Source organism: Neofelis nebulosa, chromosome 13 (genome assembly GCF_028018385.1).
Source record: "Neofelis nebulosa isolate mNeoNeb1 chromosome 13, mNeoNeb1.pri, whole genome shotgun sequence".
Taxonomy (NCBI): Eukaryota; Metazoa; Chordata; class Mammalia; order Carnivora; family Felidae; genus Neofelis; species Neofelis nebulosa.
This window is the reverse complement of record NC_080794.1, coordinates 23,932,255-23,957,134: the sequence shown is the minus strand read 5'-3', so window position 1 is coordinate 23,957,134 and position 24,880 is coordinate 23,932,255. Positions and strand designations below refer to the sequence as shown.

At 52.6% G+C, this 24,880-nt stretch overlaps 1 protein-coding gene across 1 annotated transcript in view; it reads right to left on the bottom strand.

Moving 5' to 3' along the window:
• LOC131492409 (liprin-alpha-1-like) overlaps positions 1-24,880 on the bottom strand; it is a 68,616-nt gene that overhangs the window by 23,346 nt on the left and 20,390 nt on the right. Inside the window, 3 exon segments of the mRNA XM_058696036.1 lie at positions 16,454-16,486; positions 19,273-19,429; positions 22,066-22,124. Coding sequence (XP_058552019.1) covers positions 16,454-16,486; positions 19,273-19,429; positions 22,066-22,124 — 249 coding nt within the window.

The following is a 24,880-nucleotide window of genomic DNA, read 5'->3' as shown; positions in this document are numbered from 1 at the left end:
TAAAGAAGACATCCGGATGGCCAACAGGCACATGTAAAGATGCTCAACGTCGCTCCCCATTAGGGAAATACAAATCAAAACCACACTCAGATATCACCTCACGCCAGTCAGAGTGGCCCAAATGAACAAATCAAGAGACTATAGATGCTGGAGAGGATGTGTAGAAACGGGAACTCTCTTGCACTGTTGGTGGGAATGCAAATTGGTACAGCCACTCTGGAAAACAGTGTGGAGGTTCCTCAAAATATTAAAAATACACCTACCCTATCACCCAGCAATAGCACTGCTAGGAATTTGCCCAAGGGATACAGGAGTACTGACGCATAGGGGCACTTGTACCCCAATATTTATAGCAGCACTCTCAACAATAGCCAAATGATGGAAAGAGCGTAAATGTCCCTCAACTGATGAATGGATAAAGAAATTGTGGTTTATATCCACAATGGAGTACTACGTGGCAATGAGAAAGAATGAAATATGGCCCTTTGTAACAACATGGATGGAACTGGAGAGTGTGATGCTAAGTGAAATAAGCCATACAGAGAAGACAGATACCATATGGTTTCACTCTTAGGTGGATCCTGAGAAACTTAACAGAAACCTCTAGGGGAGAGGAAGAAAAAAAAAAAAGGAGGTTAGAGTGGGAGAGAGCAAAAGCATAAGAGACTCTTCAAAACTGAGAACAAACGGGGTTGATGGGGGGTGGGAGGGAGGGGAGGGTGGGTGATGGGTATTGAGGAGGGCACCTTTTGGGATGAGCACTGGGTGTTGTATGGAAACCAATTTGACAATAAATTTCATATATTGAAAAAAAATAAATAAACATAAAATATTCAACAACATGATGCCAGTCCTTCCCCCTGAGGACACAATGACCCCAGGCCCTTATCTGAAAACCCAACTCCTCACAGGGTAGGTTCTGTCCCAACACCAGCTGCCTGGTGCCTCACCTGGCTCCGCTTCCGCTTCCATCGCTCACAACAAAGCCAAGCTCCTCCTTGACCCCGGCCTTCGGCCTCGGAGTCAGACTGCTGGGAGAGTGCTCGGTCAGCCTCAGCTCCCGAGCCACCTCTCCGGAAAAGGCCGTTCCGGAACCACAGTGCGCAAGTAAGCAACATTTCCTCCTAACCCCTTCACTCGTCCAGATACACTCTTCTCAGATGGGCCTCCACCACCGTCTCCGAGGAGCACAGCAGCCAGAGCCTGGTGACCACAATGGTGCAGAGTCACAAAAGGGCTCAACAAGCGTGGGTGGTTGTGTCTCTGCAGATGACTCGGGTGCACCAACACAGAAGCCCTTTTTGTGGGGGCTACCCTGTACACTTGAGGCAAACCCCACCCCCAGCCTACTTCAGATTCCGGGTCTCCCTCTGTCTGCCCCTCCCCTGGCCACACTCTCTGTCTCTCTAAATAGTCAATAAACATTACGAAAAGTAGAAAACAAACAACACTGATCAAACACTCCCAGATAAGTGTCACTTAAGCAATCCACTTCGTCTAGTTGCCCTGTCATAGCCAGCCCGTCACCACAAAGCCTGCCCTGGGCAGGCACCTGACGGGGGAGGAGGGCGGCCATGGCAGTGGGGGATAGGGAGCTGGGAGGCTGACACCATCACCACTCCATGGACGCTGGCTGAGCGTGCGCAAACTGGATGGTCATTTTAGAAGAACGACGGGTACTAGGCAAGGACTACTGGGTTTCGTTTTCTCCTGTAACAAATGCTGATGACCAAAATGTTTACTATGACTTCTCAGTCTTCCCTGGCTTACTCTTATACATGTGAGTAGCCTGTTAATCAACACATCATGAACTAGGAAAGATGAATTCAATTTGAAGCATGTTTGAAGGCATCAAGGAGACCCTGAGGCAGTCACAACTGGAAGGACTGAGACCCCAACAAAAGGGAAGCCCGCTGAGCCAACTCTAATGTTCAGAGTCCTCTCTCTCCCTCAAGACATGTGAGGATTCTGAATTTCCTCAGGGATTGCAGGCAATATACCAACGAGCTGCAAAGGAAACCTAACAGAAAGGCAAGCAGAAAGTCGCAGCGAACCGAGCTCTGGACAGCACAGGGAGGCACAGAAAAGGAGCCCGGCACTCGGCAAGCACGCCTGAGAAGCTGACTCTTCCATCATCTCATTGTGCTGTGGAGGAAATAACTGGGCTTTGGGACCTAGCATCAAGGACGGGTCCTCAGAAATACTCCAGCCTCCAAATGGAGATCCTGGAGGTCTACACGGGGGTGGGGGACAGCGTTAGCCCAGCTCACACTGCACCTTACAAAGACTGAGCCCCAGTCTCAACTCACTCACCCCTGAGTGGGCCCAATAACCGCCGCACTCGGGGTGTGTGGGATGAAATGCTGAAGGAATATAAGCACACGAAGAGCCTCTATGCTTCTCCATACAGTCCAGAACAAAAATAAAAACAAAGAAGAAATGAAAAGACAAGATAAGACAAGACAAAAAAAAGACAGAAAAGAAAAGAAAAGAAAAGAAAAGAAAAGAAAAGAAAAGAAAAGAAAAAAATGAAAAGGAAACGAAATGAAGGGAAACGAAAGGAAAGGAAAGGAAAGGAAAGGAAAGGAAAGGAAAGGAAAGGAAAGGAAAGGAAAGGCAAAGCAAGGCAAGGAAATGAAAGGAAGGCCTGGGTGGCTCAGTCGGGGAAGCATCCCACTTTGGTTCATGTCATGATCTGACGCTTTATGGTTTGAGTCCCACGTCGGGCTCTGTGGTGACAGTGAAGAGCCTGGAGCCTGCTTTGGATTATGTGTCTCCCACTTTGTCTCCCCCTCCCCTGCTCAAGTTTTGTCTCTACCTCTCTCTCTCTCTCAAAAGTAAATTATATTAACAAAAAAAATTCTTTTAATAAGAAAAGGAAAGAAACAAACAAGAAAACAAAAAAAGAGAGGCACCTGGATAGCTCAGCCTACTCGTTTAAGTGACCAACACTTGGGTTCGGCTCACGTTTGTGAGTTTGAGCCCTGTGTTGGGCTCTCTACTGACAGAAAAGAGCCTCTCCTCAACAGTGTCTCTCTCTCCCCCGTCCTCTACCCCCACCGCTGCTCTCACTTTCTTTCTCCCTCAAAATAAATAGATAAACATAAAAAAAAAAAAGTTTTACATCATATCGACCCAAAGAAGAAAGAAGAGAAACAGACCAAGAGGAGACACATAGACTGGAGTGATTGGATGCAAAAGTCAACTGTCCAAAAACCATTCTTGACAAATGGGAAATTTTCAGAGACTCAAAACAGATTCTCAAACTGCAAATTATCAGAGCTAAAATTAAGATCTCCAGGTGCCTGAGTGGCTCAGTGACTCACTCCAGGTGCCTGAGTGGCTCCAGGTGCCTGAGTGGCTCAGTGGCTCAGCATCTGACTTTAGCTCGGGTCATGATCTCGTGATTCGGGAGTTTGAGCCCTGCGTTGGGCTCCGTATTGACAGTGCAGAGCCTATAGCCTGCTTTGGCATCTATGTCTCCCTCTCTCTCTATTCTTCCCTTACTCCCACTGTCTAGCTCTCCAACATAATTAAAAGACTAAAAAATCTTGTCAATGGCATTAAGAACTCAGTCCGTGGGCTTCACATCAGACTAGACACAGGTGAATAGCCTCAGTGAACTGAAAGATGGGTAGGTAAAAATATATCTAGACCATACACAGAGGAAACGTCAAGAAAATACACAAGCCCAAAAGACACAGAAGATATGGTACAAAGGTCCAATAGGAACCCACAAAGTAGAGGAAACACAGAATGGGTAGTACCACTTCACTACAAAGACAAGAATCAAAACTGATAAAAGAACCATGAGAGTGACTCCACAAGGAACACCTCAGGCAAAAAGATGTTAACAGTCATGAGAGGACAAAGAGACCGCCTTCCATGGGACAACAACAACAACACTACCAGCTGACTCTTCAAGAAAAGCAAATGAAGCCAGATGATGGATTGGCATGTATGAAAGGTGAACTAAAATAGCCACCAACCTGGAAGTCTTTACCTAACAGAAACATTCTTCACAGTGAAGGCAAAGTAAAGATGTTTTTCAGGCAAAACAGAAGCAAAAACAAAAATAAAAACTGAACAACAAACAAAAACAACACACACACACACACACTCACACACACAAACCATGACTACACATCAACTACAGACACAAACTAAAATCAATATTAAAGCAGCTTGTTGCAGAAAAGAAATGTAGTCTCTGAAAGAAATATAAAAAAACAAGGCTTGCAGAACAACGTGACAACAGAAAGGGTAACTATGAGAACAAACCTTAACAAGTATTAAGTGCACGAAAGAATGACAACCAGGGGAAAATCCATCTAAAACGTAAAAATATTAGCCAACGAAAGGTGAAGAGGAGTTCACTGTGGTTCAAGTGTCAAAGAAAAGAGCAGGGGCGCCTGGGTAGCTCAGTCAGTTGAGTGTCCGACTTTGACTCAGGTCAAGATCTCACGGTTTGTGAGAAGGAGACCCGCATCAGACTGTGTGCTGATGACTCAGAGCCTGGAGCCTGCTTCAGATTCTGGGTCTCCCTTTCTGCTCTGCCCCTCACCCGATTATATTATGTCTCCCTCAAAAAACAAATAAATCTTAAAACAAAGAAAAGATAAAAGGAGAGAGCAGTGTCAGGGAAGCAGTACAAGTCCTGAATCAGGCAGGGGTCAGTTTAAAATGCACTTGCCTCTAGAAATAGATATATTCCAATTACCTAACAACTCAGTGTACAGATAAAAACTCCCTCCTACTTCTAAAGGAAGGCTAGAGACCAAAAGAACACAGAACAGCTGGGACAAAGAAGAAACTAATAATACGGTACGTGTAAACTAACATATCAGTCATTACATGTGCACAAATACTGCAAGCAAAAGGTTGACTCTCAAATGCGTTAGAAGGAAACTAAGCCTACGCTGGTCACAAAGGTACACCTTAAAACGTAAGATCACAGACAGGTGGAAGTAAAAGATCCCCAGGCAAACCCTACCGAACAGAAAACTGATGTGGCCGCTAGGACCCTCCAATAAAGTAACCTCTATAGCAAAAAGCTCTACTAGAGACAAAGAGGAACATTTCGCGATGGAAGTTCCATCTACCAAGAGAACAAGACTTCTAAACTTGCATATAATAACGCAATCTCAAAATACAGAAAAGTTGACAAACATAGAAAAGGAAAAAGAGCCACATCCATAAGCACGATGGGAGACTTGACGATACATCTCTCAGTATCTGACAGAACTGACGACAACAGAAAACTCAAGGCAGTGTGACGGGGCTGTCCAATATGGGGTCACGTGCTTTACTGCAAGTACTTGAACCGCGCGCGGCTCCTCAAAGTGTGACGTGTGCAAAGTATAAAATGCACACCACATTTTAAAGACAACGTGATAAAAGAGAATGCAAAATCATTCATAATTTTTTCTCACGCCGGCTATACACTGAAATGATATTTTGGATATGCCTGTTAGTTATATTATTAAACTCATTCTCGCCTATTCCTTACTTGGTTTCAAGTGGTTACTAAAATCTGAATTCTGTCATTAACAAACTTCATCTAACCTATAAATAGAGACTACTGCATTCCCCCAATACACATTATTTTCACGTGCCCGAGGAACAGTTCATGAAAACGAACATATGCCAGGCCATTAGGAAAGTCAGCTCATCTCAGAGGACTGAAATACTGCAGGGCATATTGACAGATTGCATTAGATTCACAGTTCAATTCCCCCAACAATTTATCACGCCCAAAATGATGGGATGAAGACAGGGAGACTTCTGGTAATGACCAGTCATGGGCGGCTGAGAGAGCACCGTCACCCCTGCCACCACAGGAGGACAGGGAGAAGCAGGCTGTCGATGAACCAGGAAGCTGACTCTCCCCTGACTCGGAATCTGCAGATGCCTTGATCTTGAGAACTTCCCAGTCTCCTCAACTATAGGAAAGAAGTTTCTGTTTCTTATTAGGCAGCCAGTCTATGGTATTTTGTTACAACCACCCCAAAACACTGAGACAGATACCTTCATGGAATTAAGCTAGAAATCCGCACAAAGAGAACGAGAAAATCCCCCGAAACATCAAGATGTGTTATGCTCCTAAACATTGTGATGAATTAAGAAAAAGATGCCACAATGAAAGTTAGGAAATAGTTTCACATAAAGATAATAAACATTTGGCTTATCAAAACTTGTGAGATCAGGAAAGGTGTGCTTAAAGGGAGACTCATAGCTTTAGAATACATATATCATAGGATAGCTCAGTTGCTTGGTGACCAACTCTTGATTTTGGCTCAGGGTATGATCCCACGGCCACAAGATCGATCCCCAGCCTGGCTCCACACGGAGTGAGGAGCCTGCTCGAGACTCTCTCTCTTTCTCTCTCTCTCTCTCTGTCTCTCTCTCTCTCTCTCTCTCTCTCTCCCTCTGACCCTCTGCCCTGCTCATGCTCTCCTTCTGAAATGAATCAACACACTAATAAGCAAGTAAATACAATACACATACTGGAAAGGAACAAAGGCTAAAAATCAAATGAAGGATTTAGTTCAAGAACTACCAGATGGGACAGCAAACAATCACCAAGTAGATGGAAAACAAAAGGGCAGAAATCAGTGCTGCAGGAAACAAATAGTAAATCACAGAAATCAAAAAAGCCCAAGTTGGTTCTATGAAAAAGAAACAAAGCACAAAGTACCAATATCAAGAAGTTCTAAAGCAACTATCACACCAGATGCTGCAGATAGGAGGGATATTAGAAACCAGTTGACACTTACTCCTTGGAAAGTTTGGGAGGTCAGAGCAAACTCCTAGAAAACAAAATGCCTTATCTAAATAGACACAAGAAGATATGGGAAATCAGAAAAATCCTATTTCCCCTTAAGAAAGGAATCTGCAATGAAAACCCTTCTCACAAGGAAAACCTTACACCAGCTGTTGGCCTAGCACTTCTTCCCAAAAGAAAAGAACACACACAAAAACTTTTCTGGGAAAGCACAAGATGTGCTTCTTCCTACGTTGGTTTAGGAGGCCAGCACGACCTTAAACCCAAACCCCAGCAAGGACGGCACAAGAGGGTGCAAGGGAACACCCACCTCTCTCTTGAATACACATGCAAGAATGTAAAGCACACTATTTACAAATGGAATCCAGTGCAAAGAGAATGCATAGACATCAGGTTTGGATTAATCTAGAAGGCAAAAGTTGTTTTAAGTTAAACCACAACATTACACAAATCACTTGTCCCCAAAGATGCACAAAACACATTTCAGAAAATTTAGTATTATTCTTTCTTTGATGATTGTTAAAATATCAGAGCAAACTAAAAATAGAGGAGAATTTTCATGTTTTGACACAACTATCTACGAGTAACGCCACGGCAAGTGTCATATGTACTGGTAAAATACTGAACTCTTTTTTTTTTTTTTTTTTAATTTTTTTTTTTTAATGTTTATTTATTTTTGGGACAGAGAGAGACAGAGCATGAACGGGGGAGGGGCAGAGAGAGAGGGAGACACAGAATCGGAAACAGGCTCCAGGCTCCGAGCTATCAGCCCAGAGCCTGACGCGGGGCTCGAACTCACGGACCGTGAGATCGTGACCTGGCTGAAGTCGGACGCTTAACCGACTGCGCCACCCAGGCGCCCCAAATACTGAACTCTTTGGGACACCTGCGTGGCTTCTAGTCGGTGAAGCGTCTGACTCTTGATTTCAGCTCAGGCCATGATCTCACGGTTCATGAGTTCAAGCCTGGCATCAGACTCTGTGCTGACAGTGTGGGGTCTGCTTGGGATCCACTCTCTTTCCCGCCTCGCACTCCCCTTCCCATGCATGCTCTCTAAATCAATAAAGAAACAAACAAACTTTAAAAAATATTAAGTATACAGAAAATTATGAAACCCTTCTCTCTCGTATCTGGAAGGAGACAAGGACACCTACTCTCACCACTTCCCTTCAACACAGTACTGGAGGCCCTAGCCAATCCAAGGCAAGAAACATACAAATGGTTATACTATTGGATAGAAACCAAAGAAACTTACCACAAGGCAACACAGAGAACGTAAGGCAGACATACACAAGAATGTGAAAAGCTCTGCCATTCACAGATGTGTTCCACACACATAGAAAGAACTCATTCAAATCAACAGAAAACAAAACACACAACCTAATCACAAAGTGGCTTCCAAAAGGCAATTATTTCTCAAAAGAAACATGTAAGTGGCCAAGACACACACAGGGGCGGGTCCCACGATTACACCATACCTCCCAGCACCTGAGCCCCAGCAACCAGGTAACACACGAGAAGAGGCAATACCAGGCATCGGCCAGCCCCGAGCTCCCGCACGCTGTTGCTCGTGGGGAACAGACACGTGCCGCCACTCACGCCCTGCTCCTCCAAGGCAACCCAATATGATGCATGTGGATCTGCAGGCAGCCTCTGCACAAACCGGAGCAGCCACAGCAGAAACAATAAACCGTGCTGTGCTCACACACTGGGCCTTCGACAGCAGGGGAGGACCAGCACAGCCACACAAGGAAAGCAGGTGCATTGCGCACACACAGCGCTCAAGGGTTGGCTCAACATGAAGCGAAGAACAAGCCAAAGCAATCGCCGGTGAAAGTCAAGACCGTGGTTGCCTTTGGGGGACGTTCGGTGGGAGTCAGTAGGAGGTAGGAAGCATGGTAAGGTTCCATTTCTTCATCCAGGTGGTGGTTCCAAGAATGTGTTCGCTGAGTGAAAAATATGGAAGATCAGCTGAAAGTAGTGGCCTAGGATGTTCCAAACGTCCACCGCGTGCCACACAACTAGGCCGCTCTGTGCGGGCAGCTAACCCCCAAGAGAAGCAAGGAAGCCCCACCCATCTGAGTGCAGAGTCAGGAAGGGGCATCCAGACACCCGAGGAGCTACTGCCACACCCTACTCGCCTCCAGCTGTTCCTCTGGGGGAGTCCACATCGCCTTCCTAAACATCATTGGCCACAAGACACTGAATGCAGAAGCAGCTGGAAGAATAAACATCTTGCACTAAGCCAATGCCAATGCCAATGCCACGCTTCTACACAGTGTTGTTCTGAAAATGTACGTATTTTTTGCACGAAAGGTATGAGTACATTAATCTGCCCTAATTTATTGTCTTTAAGTGAATTCATCACATCTGAGATGCTCGGATTTGGTTTGGTTTCCTTACTGTTTGTTTTTGAGAGAGAGACACAGGGCATGTGAGGGGAGGGGCAGAGGGAGAGGGACACAGAGAGTCTGAGACAAGTCCAGGCTGGCAGCTGGCAGCACAGAGCCCCGCATGGGGCTCTAAACTATTAACTGTGAGATCACCACCTGAGCCAGAGTCGGACCCTTAACACAGAGAGCCACCCAGGCGCCCGCTTCAATTCTCGGTTTAACCTCACCACAGTAGAGATCCAGAGACACAACCCCCACACACGAAGGCTCTCTGGGGCTCTCAATAATCCCCTGATGTCCAAGTGTCCCGACACCACCGAGTCTGAGAAACACTGACCCAGGGAACAAAGGACACTCTCCCCTTCTTCTCGTCAACTTCCCAATTTCGATAGGGTTTCGCCAGCTCACCAGACTCTCTAAGGCCTGGCCCACAGGACACAAGGGCCTAAGGCGGCCTCTGTTCGTGGCAGCCGCCTCGGGGGACAGAACGTGTGCAGCCTGTGCGGGGTCAGGGGACGGACAAGGCAGGAAGGTCTCCGACAGCCTCTGCGAGGGCGGGCGGCACACTCCTTACACGACAGCTGCGGTTGAGGCAGGCACCCGGAGAACCTCCCAGAAGCCACTACCTGCAGTGAGAAGGGCCCTTACTGCCTGCCAAGCGGTTAAGCCAGCACTGCCACGGGAGGCGCCCCCACACACACCCCGCCGCCACAGAGCGGCCACCACGACTGACTCACGTGAGCCTGCGGGCCTCCACACAGACAGGACGGCCTTCCTCCCGAGGGTGGCCAATTGCTGTCCCCCAAGTGAGCAGAACCAGGGCGCCCCGAGCCACCCGGCCTCTCACGGCTGGCACTGTGGCCTCTGCGGGAGTCCGAGCGGCGCTGGGTCCACCAGAACTCACCTGCCTCAAACAGGAAGGTCTTCGGAGAAACAGGGACCCCAGGGCGACATCCTTGTAGGTGGAAGACTTCTAGCAAGGGAGAAGCCGGATGCTCAGAAGAGCACATCCCTCGCCCTCCACAGCACCTGCGGGCTCCTACCGCCTTCAAGAACCCGCCGGCCTCCTGCCCACCTCTCCGCCTGGCAAATGCACTGTGGCGCCAGCACCAAGAACCATGTGTAAGAACCATGTGTGGGCTAGGACCAAGGGAAACCTACTGCAGTGTTTCTCCAGAAACGGGTGAAAAGTTCCTGGCACTGGCTTTTGTTGCCCTGTCCTTTGAAGCCAGTAGTGACACCTAGTTAACCGATTCTGACTTGCGGCCAACCCTCAGGTATTTGGAGAATGGCTCTGCTGCACCAGTCCTTGAGTGGGCTCGGTCCAGCACGTAGCAGATCCTGAAGAATATTGCCAATGGATGAAGTGTCTGCTCTGCAGGGTGAAGGCATCTGTATCCTCCAGTGGTTGGAGTTCTGCTGACGAACCGATGAAGATTGGGGGCGATGGTGGGGGTGGTCCAGAGCCCAAGACCAAGGAAGATGTCCTGAAGACATCTTTCATACAAAAAAGGTGATTTTATTAAACGGTGGGGACAGAAACCACATGCAAGAAAATCTGCACAGGGGTCCTGACGGGTAACTGATTGTTACACACCATCAGGTTGGCAGGGTGTCAAGGATAGGGTTAGGGTTAGGGGGAAGCAAGTTTTCAGCGCCTTGAGGGACTAGGTGTGACTAGGGAAATGGCCTTCATTACCACATAATAAAACCCAAGTCATGACACCCATTCAATGTATATGGGCGGGTGCATAAGCTTGGAGGAATACTGCCAGCATATGCCTTCGGGCAGTTGAAATAAAAGAAGTTGACTGGAATGTTTTCAAGGTTGGGATAATGTTAGGCTTAGGTTGTGTTTTGCCCCTAGCAAAGGGTCATCACCATCACCGAGCAGCTAAACTCCTAGAGGGATGTCACTCTATCCGTTTCAGGGATTGTCAGTGGGCTATAATCAGTAAGGGAATTTAATTTTCATTTGCCTTAGCATCACACATTACCATGACAAGCGCTTAAGGCCCTTTTCTCTGTACTCAGGTGGTCAAGACTGTCCAAGGAATAACAATCATATCCCACCCAGGGTGGGAGGAGGGGCTAGCTTGTGCTTTACCCCTCAGCCTGCCTTATGCTCCCTCATCATATCCTCCCTGAAAAATGTCAAATTTGAAACCTTGAAGATGGATGAAGGTGGAAGGTCTCAACTTCTGTAGCTTCTTTGTGCTGAGTAGGGACATAGAGTCATCCCTACCTATATGGCTCCTTATTGGTCTCTTGGGCAACGTACAGAGGAGTTACAAAAGGCAGTGGCGGCTGGATCCAAGGTGGGCCTTCTTGAGTAGAAAGGCTCATCATTTGGCTTCAATCAAGTGTAGTGATGGAGTCGGCAACAGGCAGGGAGTGTGGGACATCAGGCCGGTGGAGCCTTCCGGGCCCTCCCAGCCGGGTTCTATGGGACTCCTCGGCAGCCTTAGGGCGAGCGAATCCAGCCACCCGGCCCTTCCATCCCGACCGCCCCACCTGGTGCAATCCCGCAGCGGAGAGCCCAGCGCCCGTGGGGAACATCTCCAGCCCGAGCCCGCTGCCCTAGCTGGGCGTCGGGAAATGCCAGGGGCCCTGGGGCTGAGGGCTCCTGGGAGGGAAGAGGTCCAGGACCCAGGGAGCCCAGACCTATGGCGGAGTCGGAGTCTGGGGTCTCGCTGCCCCGGCCGCCTGCCCACACTCTCCTGGGTTCTCTTATCCACCCACCCAGCCCCACCCTCCAGCCCTCAGGTGCCAGCCCCCATCCCGCCCTCACCGTTGCCCCCCTCCGTGCGGGTGCGGGTGTCGGTGGTGTGTCAGGAAAGTTGCAAAGCTGTGGGTGGGTTCCAGCCGATGCAGTGGGATTTGGCCGGGTGCGGGGAGCGGGGAGCGTGCCCCTTGTGAAGTGGCCTGGGGTGTGTGGGCCCGGGATCCAGGTGGGGCAGGGAGGGGCCGAACCGGGCCTGTTGGCTTTCTTGGCTCTGGAGGGGCCTAAGGAGCAGTGCCTGGGGTGTGTTTGGCCCCAGGCGCCGCCCTCCCTGGAGAGAGAGGGACACAGGCAGGGAGGGGGGACATGCGGCAGGAGCCAAAGGAGAGGTGAAGGAAGCCAAAGGCAAAAGCCAATGGCACATGGTAATCCCAGGCGCTCTCCCATCCAAGTTCTAACCAGGCCGACACCGCTCAGCTTCTGAGAGAAGACTGGGGTCGGTCACTTTCATGCTGGTATGGCCATAGACGCCAGTGGCTGGCGCTGGGTGCCTCAAGAGCCTGCTCCCCGCCACCCAAGCCCAGCGGTTGCCGCGCTTCCCCATGCACCTTGCATCCTGCCTGCCTGCCTGCCTCCGCCCTCCGCCTCGGTGCCTGGAGGGAGGCGGAGGCCGCACAAGAAGACCCTGGCAATGAGCTGTGGCGCAAGCCCCGTCGTTCTCCCATCCTGGGACTCTTGCAGGATGCTCCCGGCCTGGCCCCAAGCCCGCCACCTCTTCCATCCCGCACCGCACCGCACCGCACCGCACCGCCCCTCGCAGCCCCGCACCACACCGCACCGCACCACACCAAGATGGGCTGCTCAGTGGGAAGAGGGTGGAAGCTAGCGTGGGGCATCAGGCCAGTCGAGCCTTCCAGGCCCGCCCAGCCGGGTTCTAAGGGCCTCCTCCGCAGCCTTAGGGCCAGCGCATCCAGCCACCCGGCCTTTCCCTCCCGACTGCTCCACCTGGTGCAATCCCACAGCGGAGTGCCCAGCGCCCCCGGGGAACATCACCAGCCCCATCCCGCTGCCCTAGCTGGGCGTCTTGAAACGCCAGGGGGCTGGGGATGAGGGCTCCAGGGAGGGAAGAGGTCCAGGACCCAGGGAACCCAGGCCTGTGGCGGAGTCGGAGTCTTCGGTGTCGCTGCCCTGGCCGCCTGCCCGCAGTCTCCTGGGTTCTCTTATCCACCCACCCAGCCCCCACCCTCCAGCCCTCAGGTGCCAGCCCCCGGTCCCGCCCTCAGCGCTGCCCCCCTCCGTGTGGGTGCAGGTGTGGGTTGTGTGTGAGGAAAGTTGCAAGGCTGTGGGTGGGTTCCAGCCAGTGCAGTGTGATTTGGCTGGGTGCGGGGAGCGGGGAGCGTGCCCCTTGTGAAGTGGGCTGGGGTGTGTGGGCCCGGGGTCGGGGCGGGGTGGGGCGGGGCGGGGCCGGACCAGGCGTGGTGGCTCTCTTGGCCTGGGTGGGGGCTAAGGAGCAGTGGCTGGGTGTGTCTGGTCCCAGGCACAGCCCTCCCTGGGGAGAGAGGGACACAGGCAGGGAGGGGGGAGATGCGGCAGGAGCCAAAGGAGAGGTGAAGGAAGCCAAAGGCAAAAGCCAATGGCACATGGTAATCCCAGGCGCTCTCCCATCCAAGTTCTAACCAGGCCGACACCGCTCAGCTTCTGAGAGAAGACTGGGGTCGGTCACATTCATGCTGTTATGGCCATAGAAGCCAGCGGCTGGCACTGGGTGTCTCAAGAGCCTGCTCCATGCCACACAAGCCCAGCGGTTGCCGCGCTTCCCCATGCACCTGGCATCCTGCCTGCCAGCCTGCCTGCCTGCCTGCCTCCGCCCTCCGCCGCGGGTCCCGGGAGGGAGGCGGAGGGGGCGCAAGAGGACCCTGGCAAGGCGCTGTGGCCCAAGCCCCGTCGTTCTCCACTGCAGGGACTCTTGCAGGATGCTGCCTGCTTGGCCCCACGCCCGCCACCTCTTCCATCCCGCACCGCACCGCACCGCCCCTCGCAGCCCCGCACCACACCGCACCGCACCACACCACGATGGGCTGCTCAGTGGGAAGAGGGTGGAAACGAGCGTGGGGCATCGGGCCGGTTACCACACCACGATGGGCTGCTCAGTGGGAAGAGGGTGGAAGTGAGCATGGGGCATTGGGCCGGTCGAGCCTTCCGGGCCCGCCCAGCCGGGTTCTAAGGGCCTCCTCCGCAGCCTTAGGGCCAGCGCATCCAGCCACCAGGCCTTTCCCTCCCGACTGCTCCACCTGGTGCAATCCCACAGCGGAGTGCCCAGCGCCCCCGGGGAACATCACCAGCCCCAGCCCGCTGCCCTAGCTGGGCGTCTTGAAACGCCAGGGGCCTGGGGATGAGGGCTCCATGGAGGGAAGAAGTCCAGGACCCAGGGAGCCCAGGCCTGTGGTGGAGTCGGTGTCTGGGGTGTCGTTGCCCCGGCCGCCGGGCCACCTGCCCGCGGTCTCCTGGGTTCTCGCATCCACCCACCCAGCCCCCACCCTCCAGCCCTCAGGTGCCAGCCCCGGTCCCTCAGTCGGGCTGCTCACTGGCAAGAGGGTGGAAGCGAGCGTGGGGCATCCGGCCGGCCGTGCCTTCCCGGCCAGCCCTGCTGGGTTCTCATCGCCTCCTCCTTAGCCCTTGGGCGAGCGAAGCCAGCCACCAGGCCTTTCCCTCCTGTCTGCCCCACCTGTTGCAAACCCACCCCGCAGCCCCCAGCGCCCCCAGAGGACATCACCAGCCCCAGTCCGCTGCCCTATCTGGGCCTCGTGAAATGCCAGGGGCCCTGGGGATGAGGGCTCGAGGAGGGAAGAGGCCTATTTCCCAGGCAGCCCAGGCCTGTGGCACAGTCGGAGTGTGGTATCTCTGTGTCCCTCCCGCCCCTTTTTTGTCCCCACATCCATGCACCCCAGCTCCAAGCCTCCATCATGGCCCACCCCCCACCCTCCAGCTCCTAACTCCAGGACCCCGGACTCCGGATCCCGGACTCCGGACCCCGGACTCCGGAACCCGGCTCTGCCTGCAGTCTGTGCTGGTGTATGTAGTATTTCAGGGAATGTACAAAGCTGGGGTGTGGCTTCAAACCCATGCAGTGGGATTGGGCCTGGTGTGGGGAGTCGTGAATGGGGAGCGGCCCCTTGTGACATGCAGTGGGGTGTGCAAGGCAGGCCAGGCCATTGGGCTGAACTGGGAAGTGCTGAGGGAGCACTGGCTGGCTTGAGTTTGGCCCCAGGAGCGCCTCTCCTGGTCAGGGAGGGAGGGGGGTGGGCTGGCACCATAGAAGAGGTCAAGTAGGTCAAAGGCAAAAGGGAAAATCCTACAGCACCCGGTGTTCCCAGACGGTCTCCCATCCAAGTACTAACGAGGCCCGACCCTACATAGCTTCCAACACAAGAGGAGATCCGGCGTGTTCTGGTTAGTTTGTCCCCAAATGCTACCTGCTGCAGTTGGGCTCCAAAAGATCCCTGTCCTCGCCTCCCAAGCCCCGGGCATATCCCATTCACCCGTGAACCTGCCTGCCACCTTGCCTGCCTTCTTGACTGGCTGCCTCCCGCTGCCGACCTCCGAGGGCCCCGGGTCGGTGGCGAGGGCCACGCAACAGGCCCCGGGCACCCCGGAGTGGCGCAAGCCCTGGTGTTCTCTGATCCCGGTACTCTTGCAGGCTGCTCCGGCTTGCTCCCACGCCAACCTCCCCCTCCATCCCACAGGTCACGGCACCGCATGGCACCACACATCGCAGCATCTCTGCACACCACACCACACCACCACTTACCACACCACACCACACCACACCACACCAAACCACACCACAGCACAGCACACCATTCCAGGTCCCGCTGCTCACTGCGAAATGGGTGGGAGCGAACAGCAGCATCCGACAGGCCAGGCCTTAGGGGCCCCCTGGATTCTTAGCGCCTCCTCCCCACCCTCGGGCAGCCCCCACCTGGCCATTCCCTCCCATCTGCGCCAACTGGCTCAAACGCAAACCGGAGCCCCCAGCGTCCCCAGAGAACATCACCAACCAAAGCCCGCTGCCCTAGCTGGGCCTTGTGAATTGCCAGGGGCTCTGGGGATGAGGGCTCCGAGGGAGGGAAGAGGTCCAGACCCAGGCAGCCCTGGCCTGTGGCATAGTTGTAGTGTGGGGTCTCTCTGTCCCTACCGCCCCTCCTTTGTCCTTGTATCCAGGCACTCCAGCCCACACTCTCCACCGCAGCCCCTAGCTACCACTCTCCAGCCCCACGCTCCCATCCCCCAGCCTCCAGCCCTAGTCCCCAGCCACCGGTCCCGGCCGCACTTTCCCTCTGTGCAGGTGTGGGTGGCGTGTTTCTGTGACTGACTGATTTCTCTCAGCTTACCCCCTTCCTGTTCCATCCACATTGCTGCCAATGACACGATTGCGTTCTTTCTCATTGCACATAGGGCCCATTAACTCCCAGTGAGCATACGTGAAGGTTGTTTTCAACCCCCACCGACAACTAATTTCTGATGTCAACGAAAACGTGTTGTGCTCCTCAAAACCTGGGGCATTGAAGTCTCTTGTTTGTGCAGTGACTATTACTGTGCTCTTTGCCCCCGCCACAGACTGCCTCAGCATCCTGCTTTCGGAGACTCTCAGGGATATTGCATGCCCAGTCGTTTCGCCAGCAGGTGAAGCCAAAGAAACGACTCAAAAAAAACTACACAGAATCAGAACCCAGTCCTACACACTTGGGCATCAGCTCGTATGGGGACTCTGCCCTCCAGATCAACAATGTTTTACCTACGGACAGGAAAAGCTGCAAAGATGGCAAGTGCTCCCACCCCCCTACAGTGTGTGATGACAGATGTAGGGTTTCTTTTGGTACATTCAGGCTCCTAGGTGTAGCTAAAATATGTTCCATTTCTCTATAACCCACAGATTTTCCATAGTCATAGGACACCAAGCTTCCCTGGGGAATCGTGCTCCCACTCTCCTCCCATGCTACCTGAAAGCAATCATTGGCTGATTTACCAAAGGATCCATTGACCTCCTGTCACTTATCACTCAGGGCTCAAAAGGCTGCAGTTGGCATGGTAAGAGTCATGACGAGGGAGCATGAGCCAGGCTGAGGCTAAAGCGCAAGTTAGAACCCCCCTTGCCACCCCACGGTGGGTCTGAGGGATATCCCCTGGGCACCACTGCTACTCAAGAACAAAGGAAAGGGGCTTAAGCCCTTGCCGTGCTAATGTGGGAAACTCAGGCACAGGAAAAATTAAATTCCCTTAATGCCTATAGGCCATCGACAACTCCTTGAAACCAGCACAATGACCTCCCTCTAAGAGCTCAGCTGCCTAGATGATGGCTCTTTGCTGGGGGCAAAAGAGAACTGTAGCTTAACATTACCCCAACCTCCAGGACCCTGTAAGTCCACTTCCTTTGTCTCAGTTTCGCCGAGATATATGCGGGCAATCATCCTCCAAGCTTATGGCCCCTGATCTACATTTAAAGGATCTCATGACTCGTGTTTTATTAAGGGGTCATAAATAGTGTTTCCCTAGTAACAGTTAGCCCCTGAAGGTGCTGGAAACCTTGCTTCCACAATTCCTTAGAGACTTATTCCATCCCTGACCTCCTGCCAACCTGAGGGAATATAACGATGAGTTAGTTGTAGGACCCCAGCACAGCTCCTCCAGGCATTAAGAAAACCACCTTTTTGCACCAAAGACGTCTTCCAGAATTCTGTGTTGGTCATCAGCTGTGGACCAGTCCACCATCATTCCCAAACATCATCATTTTGGCGTCCCAATGTGGGGCTTCGAATCTTCTCACCTTGACTCTGTGCTTCAGTGTCAATTTGGTGAGTATGTTTTCTCTTTCCTCATTTACTCTCATTTCAGGGGATTTTTGAGAAGTAGGGTCTTATGGGAACACTTTTGTGGGGATTGCTCTGGCTGCAATCCTCTAGGCTGTGGCGACTCTACGGGGAGGAGAAAGCCTGCCTTTTGGTTGGAAGTTAGGACCTTGGGCAGAATGGCAGTGAGATGCAGAAACTTGACGCCCTCTCTTTATTCCTTTCCGTGTCTACAGTTGTCTGTCTTGGGCAGTGGACAGCCACCTAAGTGACTACCATGTCTGCCAATCTTAAGACTCCCGTGTGTGAGGATTCCTCCTCATTGGTCGAATGTGACCCCCTCCATATCTCTGGGCTAGCCTCTTCTGCATGCCAGATCTCCACTGAGAGCTGACCGAAACCAGTACCTGACTGAATTAAAACCCAACAGGGCGCCATTTCCTAGGGAGGTTCGCTGTGAAGACTACGCGGGTCGAAATGCCACTTATATCATGATGGATTTCTCTTCTGTTTTCCCTCAATGTCCTCTACTAACTACTACTTAAAATTGGGTCATTTCCCCTTGTCAAACTCTTCTAGTATTTTCCATGGGTTGAAAATGGCAGTTCCTTCTCTGCCTTCTCAGCAAGGGAGACGCAGGTCTGTAAGTCAGGCACCCATCTGTTGTCTAGAATGCAATGGGGAAGCCGGTAGGGGTGGACAGGCTAGCATCCCTCCTTCAGGAGCCCTTCCCCACCTGGTTGGCACTCATAGTGATTTCGTTCAAGGGATACCTCGGGTCGCTTTCACATCTCGGGAACCCCTGACACATCCTGTGTGGGGGATGCTACTGGGGAGTCGGGATGGATTCTAGGGGTAATGGACCTTCTCTCTCTCTCTCCTTTTCTCTCTAGGTGGAACGTGGGAGTTCCTCTTTGGTCCGCAAGGATTCTCCCTTAGGATGCCTTTTGAACCCACTGGAAACAATTGGGTTTGAAAAATGTGGAAAGGACTGATCCTGTAACACTGCATGGCCTTACTAAACAGGGCACATGGACGGCTGTTAGCCTAGGTTCAGCCCGTCAGGGCTAACCAGGCCCAAGGGCCTCTTGCAGGATGTGTTTGGTCAGTAACCAGGCCGGTGAGCTCCCCGTGGATATGTTGATGACAAATGTCTAAACAGGCCTCCTCCTGAGAAAACTCAGTCACTGAAGGAAACACAGGCCATCCCTGAAAAGGGAACGCTGACTCTTCCTCCCTGTTCCTCTGCCTGATAGATGTGAGACCCTCTCCCTCATTCTTTTCGTGGGTTAAGGGCTACAACTGGAGGCAACTGTGCTCAGGTTACCTCAGGATGGAGACTTTAAGGAAAATTCCCAAGCAGCTGCCGAGCAGGGACTGGGTCGGGGGGCTTCTGGAAGCTCTGCACCTGGACGGCCACCCCTCAGGCCTGAGTCAAGGTGCTATCTCGAGAGGCCCAGTGCATACCCTGCTCTAGAGGGAGGGGCTCCATCACCTGCACTCTGGTTCCCATGACACCTCACTCACCTGGTCAACTCTGCCCACCTGGACACCAAACTTGCCTCCAATGCCCCTGATGGACTGGACCTGGGACGAGTGCTTGGAGAGCTTCGACTGATACTCGTGGCCGACAGCTGATTGAAACAGGTCACAGAGCAAAGGTGTCAGCTGCCGGGCATAGCAGCTGTATCACACACCCCCGGGCATGGTCCTCGGGGAACAGGCCCCACCTTTGTCCACACCAGGGCTCCTCCTGGGAACAGGCTCTGTGTGCAAGCTGGTGGAGGAGGGATCCCTGAAGCCACCCAAGACCCTACCAGGTGGGGCTTGTGATCTGAGGGGCGTGGGGAAAGGGCCACGAGGCCGGGACCATCCACAGCCGAGTCTGACACCTGGCACCCACAGATGGCGATACAATCACTAGCTCTGTAAAGCGAGGCACTTGCCTACCGTGTGGCGTAGGAATGAGGACCAGAGATTTGCGGCGACAGGCGGAGACAGACTCACGCTCTTGGTGACACCATGCACTCCACCACTCTACCCAGAAACTGCAATTGCAACGCCTGCTCTATCCACATACATGGTCTGCCACGCAGGAAAGTCTAGGCTTCCCGGCACTCTGGCATCGGCGGGGTCGGCCACCCATAGCCTCCATGCCACACCGGGCACCACAGCACTTTGTAAACAAAGCTTCTGGAATACAGCCCCCACCGAGCATTTATATATAAGCCCGTTTCTGAGATCTGCCCACCAAATTCAGTAAATGCCAGATGTCCCACATCCTCCAAAGCTGAAAATATGGACTACCGAGCTCCCAGGATAGCCCCCGGCCCTGCCTGTCCTCCCAGCACCAGGCTCTGTCCCCAGTGTGGACGGCCCAGACGTGTGACCCAGTGCGGGCATCTGAACCTTCCCTCTTACTGCCTGGGACACGGCACATACACACCCCTCCACCTGGTCTCTCCAGGGCCTTACAAGATACCTGGGTCAGGAGAGGCCGGGGTGAAGAGGAAATCAGGAGGCCCTTCTCAGCACAGTTCAAGGGAGAGAGCGGCGAGGTTTATTCCAAACTTCGGAGCCATGCCACTCTCTCCCCTCCACGGCTCTGCTATGATGTCCATCCTGCCTGGAGACCTGAGGCACCCTGGACTCCCACAGCCTCCAGGCTTCTACTCAAAAGTGCTGACAAAGCTCCCCTGGAGGACAGCCTGCGGAAGGGACTCCCCAGCACAAAACTTAGCAGAAAGAAGTTGTAAGAGAGCTTTTCTAAGAGTACTGCCAGAGATGCAGAGTGGCAATTTTACCAAGTTTTTTCTTTAATCAAAACAGGTTGATCCAACTGAGAAAATCATGCCTATAACTAGGCATCAGCACCAGGGAGGGCGTGGTCTGGAAGCCTAGTTTCATGGTCCAGGCAGGGGGTTGGCCCAAGGCCAGGAAGGAGCCCAGGAGCAAGAGCAGGAATGAGGTCCGCCTCACTGGCACACCCGCAGACAAGGGCAGGATACCAGACATCAGTGCACACTGGGGACTGATGGCTGCCACACCTACCCAGGCCACACTCATGCAAACACGTGCCTGCCTGAGCAGAGTTTTCCTCTCCAAGACTCCATCACATTCTCCTCAAATCTTAACACAGGGATCTCAGGGCTCTTTCCAACTCAGAGAGGACAGGTTACAAAGAACTTCAGAGGTACGTATTTTTGAGTCTCATTTTTTCATCTTTATTTTTTTGTGTGTGTGAGACAAAGAGCATTTCAGGGAGGGCAGAGATATTGAGAGAGAGAGAATCCCTAGGAGGCTCTGCACTGACAGGAGACAGCCCGATGCAGTGCTCAAACCCAGGAACCGTGAGATCATGACCTGAGCCGAAACCGGGAGTCAGACACATAATAGACTGAGCCACCTAGATTTCTGACAAGTTGGTCCAATCTGGAAGAGCTGGAAGCCAAGCTTGCCTACAGGTGCAGGGAGGCACGGAGAGAGGGGCTGTGAGCCCATGGCAGCACCCCACCAAATTCATCTGTAAGGGCAGTCTCCCCACTATACCAGGTGTAGACACCTGGCCATTTCCGTCAGCTGTCTGGGTACCATCACCGCAGCGGCTGGTAACTCATGAGATATCGCTGAGCGCCTGCACGGTGCCAGGCCAGGCACGAGGTAAGGAGGACAGGTCCCAGCCCCAGAGAGCCTCCACGGATATACAGTAATGTCCAGGGTGAGTGAAGGACCACAGGCAGAAGACACGGGGGAAAGGCAGCAGCAGACAGGCTGGCGGGAAGGAGGGCTCCTCAGGGAAGCTTCGGGGCCTAGTAAGGCCAGAGCTCAAGGTGTTGAGAGGACAACAGAAGCAGAGAAGCCAGCAGTGACAGCTTTGTTGTTACTGCCATCAAGCTTCTCCTTGATAGATTCATTGTTTGCCCCAATGTGTCATTTTGCCAACCCAGAGCTAGAGACCCAGACAGACCATGAATTTCTCTCCGTTTCAAATCCCTACAACCCCATGGGCACAGGCTTTGTTTCAGGAAGGAAAGGCCTCTACCTGTTTCTCTCACTGTCCCAAGCACGCGGGGGTGACGGGTTGTCTGTACTGCAAAAGGCAACCAGGCAACTTTGTAGAATCCAAAGATGATTCCACTCCCCACTCTGCATGTCTAGATATCTCCGGGAATGACAGTCACACCAGGAAACGTCCCTGTCTGTTTCCTGTAGCTCACTCTTGGTCCAACCCCAGCGTAGGCAAATTCCAGACCTGGTGTGCGGTGCCCCTAGGACGCCCCAAATATCTGCTCTGTGTGAACACAGTTCAGCGTGGCTCACTGTGACCCAGTGGTGCAGTTCTGCACTTGGCTCAACACAGAGTCCGATCTGAGCAGCATCTGGAATTACAAGGGACAGGTTAGAATTATAGACCAGAAATTCCATATCAGCTGATGGCTTTCCTTCTATGCACAACAGAGGCAGACATCTCTTGGGTCCGAATAAGAGACACTGCTCAAACTGGGAAATTCACATCTACAGGGAGGTCTGCAGAATGTATATAGGTACCTCGCTGGAGAAACATGTAACACCACCCCGCTACACCTGAGTCTCTTGCATGGGGCGTGGAATAGAGCAGAAGAGCTCCGGGTGTCTCAGGACAGAGGATTCAAAGTGCCACCAAACGCTGATGTGTGCAGTCAACCATGCTGAGCCCTATAGCTGGATGGCAGAGGAGGCTCGCCCACTGTCCTCAGTGAGTGCTCTCTCCCGGACTCACAGGAAGTGACTACACAGAGGGCCAGGTCGTCAATGCCTGAAGGACAGCAAAGCACCTGCTGGCTGAAGCCTTGCCCGCACACTGAAGGACAGCCTCAGGTCTGGTTCTGGCACCAGCTGGCTGAAGTCTCGCCTACGCCGTGAAGGAGAGTCTCTGATCTGGTTCTGGTCTACACACTGGCCCAGATTAGGCTCGTGGTGAACTGGGGGCAGCAGTGACACCAACACCCACACTCAAGATGCTTCTGGGCTTCCGTCCTCCACCCAGAGCCCCCCCACCCACCCCCCAGTAAGGCCTTCTGCCACATTGCCCACACCCCGGCACACATGAGAATCCTAAAAGAGCTTCTAAAATGCAGGAACACCTCATGAGAAAGGTCAGTCAACAGAGGAGGATCTCACCTTCAGCGCATGGACTCAAAGCTCTTCTGCAAGAAGTCTGAGCCCCTACTTCGCCAACTCTGTGCCCGAAGTGAAACGGCACATGCTGCCAACACTGAACTTCTCCATCCAGTCCTGCCACGTGCCGAACTTCCTGCCATAACCATGAGAGGCTTTTGTTCCTCTTTCAAGCTCTTTTCCTTGAGGGTCTGGTGTTCTTAAAACTCATTCTCTCTCAACTTGTGTATGCTTGAAGGGAAGGAGGGGAAGGGAAGTTAAGGGAAGTTAAGGGAAGGGAAGGGAAGGGAAGGGAAGGGAAGGGAAGGGAAGAGAAAGAACTGGGAATTGTGGGAGGGTGCCGGTGCCTTGTAAGGTGACACGTGAGGTCACCTGGTGGGATCTCTACACCACTAGGCCCCATTCCTCCACACCCCCAGTCCCTGCCTTTGCCAGTCTCCCCTTAGTCTGCCAGGCGCATCTTCTCAGTAGGGCTCAGAGTCAAGTTTACAGGGAAAACAGAAACTAATGTGCTCCGGGCCAGTGAGTCATCCCAAATCCAACAGTAGGTGTACGAAACTTGGAATTTTCTATATTCATATGGTGAAAAGGTTCTCTTTCATCAGGTAGCGGGATTAGGAGAAGCACTTTCCAAGCCTCAGCTCATAGCAGAGGGGGAAAGCAGGTCAACAATCCCACATCGCAGAGACTCTGAGGACGCTAGTCAAAGACAGTGAGGCAAAATGTTTAGACAGCATCTCTTTACTTGAAGTACTACTGGGTTTACATATTCTTAGATACTCGAAGGTGACCTAAGAGACTATCAGAATTTATCATCTAAAGCCCCTTTCTACAATTAACACTGGGAATAGTGAAGCAGATCCCAAGCTGTGGTCAAAATATGGCAGGTCAAGAAGCCTTTAGAGCTGTCACAATCAGGGGACCACAAAATGGTACAAAGGCCACTCCACAGGGCTGTCCAGGGGTCACCACGTCCACACATCTGGATGACAATCCCAGAGTATACCGAAAAAGCAAACCGGCCCTGGCCACTGCCCAGTGTCCTTGGGAATGGTGATGGGGGTAGAACCGGCTCCAACACCTGGAGCCAGCCACAGGGTGCCCACAACTGTCCCAGGGGTTCTCCCAACATCCAGCATGTTTCAAAGCCACGGGAACAGAAACGACGATGAGAGCAATGGTGACTTCACCGGCTTGGGAGTCGGCTCCCAGGGCCTCGACATCCTCACGTGGCTTCTGTGGAAGGTGTGGGCTCAGCAAGTCAGGGAGGAACCTACACTTGTGTCTAAAATACCCACACGACAGACTTCACCCTCTTTTGGGAATGATTTCCTGGCTCTGCCTCAGCCAAGAACAGCTTCATTTTCCTGAAAGATATTGGGGCCAAGGAAGTCGAGCACCGCAGGTGACCAAACAGATCAGAGGGATGGTCCCTCACAGTAGGGACGGGAAGGTCCAATCGGAAGCCGGTGAAGCCTAAAGAAAACTCTGAGCACAGTTTCAAGGTTCCTTTTACCTACACTTCCTGACTAGGAAACACCACCGGGAGAAGTGGCAGTGTAAGGCCATGCCGAGTCAGGTGCAGGGCCCGCTCTCCCACGGGACAATCCCTCGGCTCTCCTATTTGGGGCCTCTCATGAGAATATGGGACTTAGAAAACAGCTCCCCAGTATATCCCACGCGCAGTGACAGAGCAGGAAAAGTAGAGTCGTGGAGGGGAGTTTAAGGTCAAAAGTATTCCAAGACATGGTGTGTGGCAGGAACGCCCACTAGCAGAGAGCATAGGTGACCAAGTCCCCTGATGAAATCTCTGCTCTTGAAGACAAGATGCTAGAATCATCAATACAGGAACTGTTTGTGATGGGAGATTCTAAGCCACCACGTACCTACGCGAACACATGTATAGAAGCACAGGGTCACGTGTTGTGGGAACATCAGCTCCCAAGACAGACCAAATCGTGCCAGTGTGGGTTCACAG